We start from the raw sequence: 12,295 nt of genomic DNA, 5'->3' as shown, positions 1-12,295 counted from the left end.
GTATATGTTGTTGTATAAGCTCTTGTAGCTTTTGTAGTAGAGGTAATAATCCAGAGAAGGATGAAAGCTGATTGCAGTCCAGCTTCTCACTCTAATAATGACAATCTGTTTTGAGGGAATAAAGACATTTACAGGCAGCAGGTCCTGCCTCATCCCCAAACTTCACCAGGGAGGCAGCAGCTGGAAATCTTTCTCAATCACAGAATCACAGAATTGTCATAGTTGGAAAAGACCTGAATTCACTGTGTCCTACCATCAAATGGCAATCAAGTGGCTGGTGGAGAACCCCCAGGATAGGGAAGGCAGTGGATAGTTGTGACTGTTGTTGAAAGGAGGAAAATTTTCCTCTGTAGATTTGCAAGATCCAGTGCCCCAGTAGTAACAGAGCATGAGGAAGACTTAGAGACTTGCCACTGGAAATAGTAAAAACTCAAACAAAGGAAAAAAACCCCACCATCACCACCACCACCCCCTTCCAACAAATTGGACTGTGAAACTCCCTTCTGTAGGAGATGGTTGCTCTTATCTGCTGAACTTAAAAAGGAAAAATTATTTCTTGCAAAGGACCCTGCCCTATATTGAAAGATAACCTGGGCTTGTCCAGTGTTTAGACTATTGTTTCCTCCTGCCCATCCATGTGGACATTTGCCAGTGATACTGCCAGAGAAGACCTTGAGAGGGATCTCAGGAGTAACTACAGGGTTGTGAGAATGTTCTTGATCATGATGGTGAAGGGAAAGTCTTGGAGAAAGAGATGGATACTATGGGTCCTCACTTGTTTGTGTCTCTCTGTTGTTGACAGAGGTTTTACTTTTTTGACCAGGAGGCCTTCTTTGAGGATCAGAGTCTGCTGTGGAGGGATGGCTTCTATCTGAAAAAGTAAAGCAAGAGTGGTTTTGGCCAACAAGCTTGTCCTTAGTTAGCTAAACCAGGATGGTGGAATGTATACATGGCTCAGCCCAATAAAGAGTATAAAAACTTAACTAACAGCAGAATTCTTTACTGGATTTAAATTAAATCTAATGTTAATATAATACTTTTTGGTTGGAAATTCATCACTGCAAAAGCATTTTCCTTTATAGATGACATCAACTGAATTTTGATCAAAACATGCATTAGAAAGGAGTCTGCATTCCTTTGTATTTTGAAATATGTGTTGAGAATTATTTAGTTTTGATTATGAAATTTTTTTTTAAACACTGTAATAGAGTTGATGTTGTGTTATGTCATTGCTTCATTCATTTTATCCTGCAAATTTTTGGAAGAAATTTTCTTATGTAACTCTTTGGGGACATACCCTGTATTCCTGTCAGGGGTCTTGCTGAGGTAGAATCTATGTTCTCCATGGCCATGGTGGTCTCTGTGTTCAGTGCCTGGCGAGCAATTTCTCAGACTGCTGTTTTTGTTGGGGCTTTCTTCCCCAAACCATCTTGAATTCCTGGAGTGGGCAAGTATAGGTGTGGGAAAATAAACTGATACTCTTAATTGTTGAAACTGTGGAAAACATTTTCAAACATGATCATCTGTGGTTGAAGAGCAAAGAAAAATGTGAAGAACTGTAAAATCCAAATCCTCTTAGAATGGAACAGTCTGTTGCACAATAGGTTTTCAGTTCAAGAGTGGGGTGATGCTGATTGTAATGCAGGTTTTTTTGTGATTAATACATAAAAAGTAACTTACTGGATAGAAAAAGTCCCCAAAGTGTAAAATAAATGTGCTTTGCTCAACGTGGAGTAATTTCAGTCCTATTGACCCACTTTGCTTAATATGCATTTGATAGCAAGGAATTTGGAGGAGTTGGTTTGTTTTACCTATGTAGGCAGTCTTCTGTTACATATACAAAGAAGATATTTATAAATAGCTCTAAAACTTAAGAGCAGTGCTTGGAAGATCTTCAGTATTTTCTGTTACTTGAGAGGGAGGGATACTGTCTTACCTGTAATGGGCCAACATTTTGGTACTTAAGAGTTTCTAACAGAGACACTGGTAATCTTCTTGTTTATAAGTCTGTCTCAACATGAAACATAAGTACAGCCATCTCAGCAGGAGAAAAAAAATTGGTTGTGAAAGGCCAACAATGTGGTGTCCTATCTTTTTAGTACAAAAAGCTTCAGGGGTTTTGGGCAGCTATCAGGAAGTAATAAAAGGTTTGTATTAAGAAAATGCATTGCATTTCTGTTTTTAATTCCACCTTCTTCATACTACATACCTTTATTGGATCCGTTTTCTAAATTTATGCTTTGCTAAATTTTAGGTTCTTTAACTTATAACTTTTAGTGCTTATTTTTGTAGTCATTTGCTATCCCTTCTGTTTACTTCTCATCCCTTCCTCAGTCTCAGACTAAAGAGATCCAGAAGCCTCGTTGAAATGATCTTGAGTTCAGTGGGTGAAGGCTTAGGAGATTCTGGAGTAGAGGTATCTCCTGTGTTAAATCCAACATGGAGTATTGTTCATTGAATATTTTTAGATATTTGTAGTTCTCATTACTTAGAGGATGGTGACTAGAGAAAATAACATGGCAACAACAGAGAGAGAGACTAAAAAATGTGGGGAGAAGGTGTATAGGGAAAGGTGACAGACTTGGGTCGTGGTGGAGCTGAAGAGAAGCATCTGGAGTCAAGTGCATTATAGCCTAGAGCATAAGCAATACCATAGAATGCCACATTCAGAAAGCCAGAAGAAATCTTACTAGAACACAGTGATGTGGAAAAAGCAGAAAGAAAAGCACCAATCAATATTGCAAGGAAAGGTGGCAGTACAGAAATAAGCATTAATGAAGTAAACATTAATGAAAGAAACCGTGGAGCATGAATTTAAAAAAATCATGAGAGACAGGGAATGGCCTAGCACAGGAAGAGATGATAAAGTAAAAGGTGAAAGAGAAGGGGAACCAAAAAAATTTTAGTGAATCAAAACCAAATGTAAAGCCAGATATGAAGTTCAGCAAGTCCTGGTGATCATACTGAACACAAGCTCAACAGATATTTCCAATGGTTTACCTTTTTACTTTTTAAAGCAAATAGTTAAAATAAAAAATCCTAATTTGGATTTGGGTATTCTGTTTGTTTGTTTTTGAGATGACAGTTAAGTAGAACCACTAAAGCTATGTTTTATACTATGGTTTGGTTTTTTTTTTTCTATTTACTAATCAACTGCTTTAGAATCTCACACATGAAAACCGATTTCAGTAATTTAGGGTTATAGATAACTTTTTTTACAGTTAGTTTTGCGAAGAGGATAATAAGGAGTTCATGCCAGTCTCTACTTTGTAAAGCTTTTGTAGCTGCAATGATGATAACAAAAATGGGTTTTTTCCAGGTTCTAGATAATTCTTGAGTTGCACCTTTGGTGGAACTGATGGAACTCCACAGCTTTCCTATAAGTTTCTGTGGGCCAGACCTTGAAGTTAGAAACATTTAGAACTGAAAGGGATGTTTTGCACCTTGTGTTATATAGTTTCTGTAACAAGAAATAGTTGAAAAATCACAAAGTGACTTCTAATACCATTTGTGTGTACAACACTGACAACTCTGAAATATTTTCAGCATTTCTCTGTGTTGTGTCTTGCTACAAAAATACCATTCTTTGGCTATGAGCTTGCTTGCCAGAGATCCTCAGGGAACAACCAGAAGCTTGCACCAGATACAGATGGCTATATTAGTTTTTGTAAAATTGAGGGAAATGAATGCATAGAGTTTATTTAATAGTGCAGTAAATCCTTAATTTTTAAATAGTTGGTTTTTTTCTTTTTTTTTTCTTTAAACTAAGGAAATGCTACTTCACCACAAGTTCAAAGACCTTCTTTCATGGACTACTTCGATAAACAAGATTCCAAGAATAAAAGCCCTGAAAACTGTAACCAGAACATGCATGAACCTTACCACATATCCAAAAATGTTTTCCCTGATAACTGGAAAGTCCCTCAAGATGGAGACTTTGATTTCGTAAGTACATTTTTATTGTTTATTTTCTTGCATGCTGTTTATTTTATAAGTGCCAAAAGTAGTTAATCCCTTTCTATAGCTATGTTAATACAAGTAAAATAAGCAAACTTGAAAGTGACATCCAGTTATCTAATCAAATGCCTCATCCTCATTGTTTAAATAAATACAGTTGTTTAATGCAAGACCTTTTTAAAAAGGAGTTGTATGAGACATTATGAAACTGCTTCTTTGTAATTACTATTTCTTTTTTTAAAATATTCTTGATACCTCATTTGTTTTTTGTAACAATTAAAAGGTGACCAAGCTATATCTAAAAAAAATAAATTGCTACAGGCATGGAATGCTGCTGTCATATTTTCTCATCAGCAGCAAAATATAAGCATTTTAAATTGAATTGGATCCATTTAATCAATCTTCTTAAAGATAGTTAAGATCAGCTACTGCTTTGAACAAGCCAGCTTGTTGTACTATTCCAATAGCATACATCTCTCTACATGGAAGTATTCTAACACCAGTCTATATTAGAGGGGGTCCTCTCTGAAAAAATGTGTTGTTAATTTCTTTTTGCCTGTGTTGCAAATTATAATGTGGCAAAAAGAAAACATTCCTCAGTCATAGGTGAAATAGTTATTTTTTGGAGACTTGTAGATAATACCTGGTTTTCACCTTTGTACATTTTTTCATATGTTTGAATAAAAGAATTTTTCTGTTGTGGATATATTTTTAACTGCAGTGCAGTAGCAAAATATGATCACATGAGCACCTTTTTGAAAGTACTCTTGGGATTGCTTGGGAGAAAAATGTTGTGTTTAATTTTAGGTAACAGCTGTAGGTGTGGAATTTTTTCTGCAGTTTTCACTTACTGCATTTCTAAATAAAGCTGACTCTTAAATACTGGAGTAAAGCCAGTTAAATAGCAGAGTACAAGCTGTTGTTCCTGGAGAGTTTTGATTAACTTGGGTTTTGGTTTGGGTAGGATTTTTTTAGGCTCTTTTTTTCTTTACCATAGTCATCATCATGATAATCACCTAACAATAGAGAATTATACAATTGTTTGTGTTGGAGGGGACCTTAAAGATAATCTAGTTCCAACCCCCCTGCCATAGATAGGGACATTTTCTACTAGATAAAGATGCTTCAAGAATAATTATTTGCATTATTCTCTGGAAAATAATTGATTGTTATTTAAGGAATATTATTGTAGTGGCAATAAAACTAGAACAACCTAAAACTCATCCTGTGTTTTCCATTACTTATCAAGAAATACAGGCTAAAATTTTTATTCTTGTAAATACTAAGATCCTTATTTTGCAAGTGTTAATTCTTGAACAATTTACACATGGATAATACTGTGGAACTTGTTGATATTGTTTGTATATACAAAGTTGCTGTCTACAAAAAAAATTAGTCCTAGAATCAAATCTGAGCAGGCCTCATCTTCAGAAACTTAACTGCTCTCTTTGTTGTAGGCAAACCTTGCCAGTGGTCTTAGTCTGGCAAGTCAAAGACTTTGGAATCATAGACTGGTTTAGGTTGGAAGGGACTTTTAAAGACCATCCTTTTAAAGGCCACCCCCCTGCCAGATGCAGGGACATCTTTCAGGAGTTGCTCAAAGCTCTCTCCAGCCTGACCTTAAACACTTCCAATGATGGGGCCTGCACAGCTTGTTTGAGCAACCTGCTCCAGTAACTCATGGAAGTTATGTGGTGTAGTTTGTCCTTGACTTCCTGAAGTAGCAGTGTTTTAAAGCTTGTTACTACAGAATTATTCCAAGTGGAAAATCAAGTAGGATTTTAAAAAAATGGAATGGCTCTTTGCATGGGCAATGTATGTAGTTAGTTGGAAGGCAGGAGGCAGAGATTGGGATTTGGCTTTAAGCATAATGAAAGCCAAATAATTCCATAGATAATAAGCTAGTCTAAGAAAGAATTTAGGAATACTTTTCAATAATGAATGTACCACTCGAGAATACATTTCTCTAAAGCATCTGGTACCAGCTGGTGGTGTGCAGGATATTGTTTTCAACAGCCTGCTGGTTTAAACCATAGGCAATTATTAGTTATTTATATGTTCTAGAAGCACTTTAAACTTTATTTTAGAGAGTTGCTGTGTTGATAAGTGATGTGGAAGAGATTTATCCTTTTGGAAAGCATAAATCATTGTCCAGCATGCATAATATATTGTCTGCTCTTTATGAGATAAACCTAACTGTTTTCAGTTGCTGACACGAAGTCTTTAAATGATTCATTAAAGGGATGAGTAATGGATTTTTTTGTACTAAATAATTCCATTTAATTTTGTTTAGAGTTATCCTTAATGAGATCTAAAAGGTGATCCTAACAGCAAATGTTGGCACCCATAATTTTATTTAAAGTGATTGGTACACTAGAATTAAAGAATCGAAGTCTAACTTAGTGCTAATGTATTCTAATAGTACTCCAACTTTCTGTGCAGAAGAGGAGGGACATTGTGTAAACTGGAGGGCACCAAATTAGTTTGCTAAATGATGCTATTTTTCTTACTTCCCCTATGCTCTTGTAAGCTGTATCTAGCATGCCAGTACTGGCAGCCAGTGAGTGATTTACTTGTGAGCCAGGGGAGAATGACAGTGCCATGCTTAGCATTGATCCTCAAGTGTATTGAATGGAAAGACTTAGGAGTTTATTAGGGTATGTGTCTGTTACAGCATAAACTAGAAAAAGAAAAATGCCAGTGAGGGAGAGCAGAAATGGAAGAAAAAAATCTTTATAAATCTCTGCATTCAATTGTTTTTCTCATTTCTATGTATAAGGTGACATCTACAGAATTGGGAGCTGATTCTTGTGGCTTTAGGTTGCAGGGATGCTTGATCATCTTCCTACTATATTTTACTGTTTGATAAAATAAGGAGAGTTATTTTATTTTTTTAGATTTACAAATACTTTTTATGCAGATATAGCAGTCTTACACACTTGCTGATGTTTTTAGATAATATTAAGAAATTATGCAGGCAACTAATCTCATAAGGTAGATAAATAAATGTATAAAATGGTGCAAAATTAATTTAACACTAGATCTGGTTTGAAAGTTTCTGTGTGGGCATAGTTTTCTGCCCTGAGGTAAATGTTTCAAAAACTCCTTGCCAATGAAAATAGGAGACTTTTCCAACAAAATAGGATTCTTTGGTTGTCAATTTCAGCCTTAAAAAAGTACTTATTTAGTAAGTACTTATTTATACTTTGTTTTTCACTGTTGAAGTACATCTGTTTTGAAATTCAAAAGCTGATCTTATTTCTTTATCCCTAATGCCATATGGGAATTTCCATCTCTGAGTGTTGGTCCTGTGGGCTTCATCTCCATGATCAGACTGTGCTGCTTATTGATGTAATATTCTATGAACTGGAGAGAAAAAAGTACCAATGCAGAGCTTCAAGTTTTGCATTGAACTGAATCAATTAGACTGAAATAACTTTTAACTATTCTTAATTCTTGTACTGTACAGTCACCTTGAATATTATATTGTTAAAAATTTAGCATGTGACATATGCTTCAGGACTGAGGTTCTGGTTTTAATGTGTAAAGAGCCCTTGAAACAAGTTAAGCCTCATTTCTTAAACAACATTTCTTTTCTCTTTTAAAAAAACCCAAACAGCCCCAGACATTGTTGAACGTTTTATTTTCTGTGACTATGAATTTGTATAGAATTGCTTTTCTGATCTTTGTTTTCAGTTGTTTTATTGTCTTTTTCTTTTTTGTCTTATGATAAATTCTGAAAACAAAAAGTATGGGTCATTTATATCAGTGAATCTTAGGGAAAAGTATTTCTGAGGAAGTCCTTGTAAATCTTTTGTTTCACTTCAGCCTTTGAAATGGAAGTGTCGAAGCTCTGATTATATATGAATCATACCAAACCCAAACCTAGTGTTTATTCAAATGTCAACTTTAATATTAAACTTCTTAATATATTTCATGTTCAAGAATCATTGTGGATTTTAATTTTCAATTAATTCTGTCAACTGCAGGCAACGCTTTTACACATTTTCAGTGGTTTTCAGGGACACGCAGCAGATGGCAAAATTAAAGCATTATTTCTAACCTTAGATCTGTCAGTGTTATGTGGAATTAAATGATTTCTGTTCACAACAAACCTTGTTGCCAGTTAGTATAATCAACAGGATAGTACTGATTGTGAGAAAAAGTGGCATAGTTCCTCATGTTGTGGTAACCCTCTGTGGTGTATGGGTGTGATACTCATAGAAATGGTAATGATGCATGCATGGTATAAGCATGGTATAAGCAGCTTCTCGCAATGAGGCTTAACTTGTTTCAAGGGCCAACTTATATTCTTAGCTGATAAGTCAGCATTTTGGATAAAAGTGCTGTATTAGAACAAATTAAGTCCTTAAAAACACAGTTGTTTTTTATTGATAGTTTGTATTCATATAACTGTGGTGGTATTACTATAGCTTTGTTCTTTCTGTGGGGGATGTTTTCCCTGAGATATGTACATGCTAGAGAGCACTGTGTATTCAATGAGAAGTATAACTGCAAGGTGGTGTTGAATCAGCTTGCTCACATTTCTTTTTTTGTTGGTTGAAGATTTTGTGTCATTTTGTATATCATTTATCGCATTTTTATAGGAATTCTAGAAACAGTTTTCACCAACAAAGGGAAATTTTAATAAGTGAAAAGTGCTTAAAAGCTTTAGTGTGGGGAAAAATAGGTAAACCTGAGCTTGCTAGATTGAGGTGCTATGTGTATGTGCTGCTGAATAACCTGCTGCTTACATTTTTACTGTTTCATGGCATTTTATGTCTCATTAAGATATGAAATTGTTCTGTAAATTCTTCTGCCCCTTAGTAATGTGTGTTAGTGTGGAACATGATGTTAACAAAGGATTTGCATAAACTGCAGTGGATTGTTATCTAATGAATTGTAACCTGTGAATTAACATTGCTAATCTTCATTTGCACTGATTGAATATATTGTTTACTTTTAAATGAGTCAGTTATTTTTTATAATGAGATGATAAAATGTAAAAAGGCAAATCTATTTATTATAGCAATGCTCGGTTAATGATTTCTGCCTGTAGTAGAATTATTTCCAAACATGTATGGTATCCAGATTGTAAAATATTAAACAGTGGACATGTAGATCATGTTTTGCAGTAACTGCAGTATCATATTTAAGTAGATGCATTTTGGGAGACTTAAAGATTCTGGAATAGCAACAAAAAATGTAAAAGCCATCTGTTACCCTGGGCAGAATGTTGCTCTGGGTTTCAACCAGAACAAATACCTTAGAATAAAATAATTGTGAAATAATACTATTACAGATAATGAGTACTTCAGTTATCATTTATTAATATATAATGTGACAGTTTATTAGGTAAAAAAGTAAATAACATAAATGCTGACATATAGAATTTAATTAAAACTTCAATAAAAAAGCTAGGCTGAGTTAGCTTCATTGGAAATACTTTGCCCAAATCCTTGGTTGGGTTTATTCTGGTTTTATTGAAGCATCAGATGAGTTTGTTTGATGCAATCTACTTTCTCATGAATGGGAGTGCATGAATTTCCTCTATTTGCAAAAATTTCGAGTTCTCCTCTTAAGTCATCTGAATATTTCAAATGAAGCATTAACATACACTAATTTTGCTTTTTTTTTAATTAGTACCTTGAATATCATGAACCGTTTCCAGATGCTGACAGGAAGAATGTTTTCTTAACTAAGCATGTAAGAAACTTTGGTTTCTGGGTTTGCCTGAGCTGTGTGTATATGAGTTAAACAGAAATGCTGCTGTCGACAGTCTGAATGCAGTAGTTCATTCATTTGAGTTTAGTCACAAATAACAGGAGACTGTAAAATCAATATAATTAATATAATGTGCTTTAGCTAGTTCAATTTGTGAGGACAGTGTGAACCTCAGTAATGGAAGTTTTCTGTACCTCTTATAATAGGCAGCTGGTACAGAAGTTGCTTTTGTGTGGCTATTTAAAAAAATGGGAGGTGTGTGGGTGAGATATTCTTAGGGCTCCACAATAGATGGTTTGCAGGTCATGGTTGTGGCTTATCCTGCAGGTATTTATGCAGGTAGGCATGCCACTTTTGAGAAGTATTGGTAAAGAGTTTGCATTTTTATATATGCAAATATATAAAGGAGGTTGTGCCGGCATGACACATAAACTAAATGCATATTATTGGTTGTTTTTTGTTTGGAGATCAGTATTTTTTCCATTCAGCAGTAAGAATGGACCAACCTGTTACAGTTTGGTTTTTTTTGTTTTTTTTTTTTTGTTTGGGTTTGGTGGGGTTTTTTTTTGTGGGTTTTGTTTTTTTTTGGGGGGGGTTGTTTGTTTGTTTGTTTTTTGTGGTTTTTTCCTTTTAAAAAAACCCCCACAAGTCAAATACTGACTGATGTTAACCAGAGCCTGTTTGTAACACTGAATAAGAGTTATGCTTCTTGCAGATAGTGGGGGAATACACCCTGCTCAGGTATTGTATTTTCAACTGGAATACAGGGTTGAATATATTTCTCTTTAAATACAAGTATATCCCTTACCTTGTTATAATAGAAGAAAATAATTGAAAATCAAGCCCAGTAATTTGGTCTTCTATATAACTAAATTTTTCAGGCTGTAGACAGAATCAATCCTTTCTGCTTATTTTAAATTATAAATTTATTTTAAAGTTGTTACTCTAATCACCAGGTCACTCATGTCAGAGGGCCAGTGCTGTACTTTTGCAGTTTTGGAACAAGAATCATGCCATCTCACAAAGATTATATAAATTTTGTATTCTAAAAGAGCAAACAGCTTTCTACATTCTTACATGTGAGAAACAGAATTGGAGATTTTTATTTATGATTGACATGCCCTGTGAAGATAAGAACTCGGTGTTGAATTGCAGCGATGACTTTTAAGTTAGATAGTAAGAGGAACATCTAATAGGATAAGAATGAACAGCAGCAGATTGCCTCAGAGGGTTACAGAAGTTGCCATTTCTGTGAATGTTGAAGACCTGGTTAGATAAACACGTGAGGAATAGTTTGAGTGGAGCTGATCCAGCTTGGAGCAGAGGATCGTTGTAGGTGACCTCCTCCTCTAAGTCTTTCCAAAGGCCTTATTTCCTATGACTTTTTAAGCTACTGCTGATGGCTGATGTTTGTAATCATAGAAGATGTTGTAAGACATAGGTTTTACAAGCTCCAGCTTTCAAAAATAGTGCTATCTTTAATTTGTTTATTAGGAGTGTCAGTATTTTGGAGGAGCTACACCTTGGGTAACCTTGACAATATTTGCAATTAGCAGTCAGCTGTTATTTCCAAACTTGAGGCTGCCTCTGGAAAATTTCAGCCAAGATTCGGTCAATAAAGCTTAACTATGTTTTCTCCCCTGAAAGTTTTCTGTATCTTTTCAAATAGAATCTATGAGCAATGTGTTTTTATTTTTTTTCTCTCCTTAGCTCCAATGGAAAGACTGAAGTGTAGCTCTAGTGGATAAATTGAGTTATACAGCAGGTCTGTAATTTGTGTGTAGTTTGAGAACAGAGGTAAGAAATGAATGAAGTTGAGCTGGGGTGCTGCTGTTGGTTTAATGTAACATCTTGTTACCTTAGTAACCAGATGTCTTGTACACCTCTGAGATCATTATGTAATATCTGAGTAATGTGTATAGTATGGAAGGAGCTTTGAAATACTTGGAAAAAACAGTTTTGGCAACACAAGTTTTAAACTGTCCTTTTTTGTTAAAACCAATTCAGTTTCAGGTCTCTATTCTGTTTTCTCTTACACACAAAAAAAAAAAGTGAGGGGGAGATATTTAATCCAAATAGTTTCCATGTTGCATGATTCACTGTTAATGTCAAAACAGTGTACCACACCTTTTTGTGTAATGTCTGATCCCCAAACTGAGTGTTGACACTAAGGGGTACGTGTTCTATTTCAGGGTTTCAGCAAAATTCTTTGAAATCATCTCCATGACAGTATCATGCAGATCATGCACCAAGAAACAAAATGTCTTCTACTCTTTGCTGTGATGATTAATGATAATGAAAAGAAATAAAAATAAAACTTGCCTCAGGAGAGTGAGTGACTGGAATATTGCAAGGCTGTTTGAAGTTAATGTATTGAACTCCTTAGTTTTGAAAAGGATTTCCTCATTATATGGCTTGGTAAAGAATATGGGGTGGTGGCATTTTTTCAGTTTAACAGAATTCCAATATAGAAAGTTGCAGCTATTGACAAACTCTCCATAGAAGTGTTAATTTCATACTTGCTAAAGTCAGTGGCAGAGCTCCTGCTGACAGCAGTGTTGAGTTCAGCTTTCCAGATTACTAAAGAAGTCACTTTCACTTGTGTGTCTAAATG

General features: G+C 35.0%; 1 protein-coding gene across 1 annotated transcript in view; it reads left to right on the top strand.

Annotated features, from left to right (window-relative positions):
- STK3 (serine/threonine kinase 3) overlaps window positions 1–12,295 on the top strand; it is a 125,759-nt gene that overhangs the window by 75,293 nt on the left and 38,171 nt on the right. Inside the window, exon 10 of the mRNA XM_030445956.1 lies at window positions 3,770–3,945. Coding sequence (XP_030301816.1) covers window positions 3,770–3,945 — 176 coding nt within the window. The remainder of the gene's footprint in view (window positions 1–3,769; window positions 3,946–12,295) is intronic.

The sequence above is a fragment of the Calypte anna genome, chromosome 2 (assembly GCF_003957555.1).
Source record: "Calypte anna isolate BGI_N300 chromosome 2, bCalAnn1_v1.p, whole genome shotgun sequence".
Taxonomy (NCBI): Eukaryota; Metazoa; Chordata; class Aves; order Apodiformes; family Trochilidae; genus Calypte; species Calypte anna.
The sequence above is the reverse complement of the archived record's forward strand: the minus strand, read 5'-3'. Positions and strand labels throughout refer to the sequence as shown.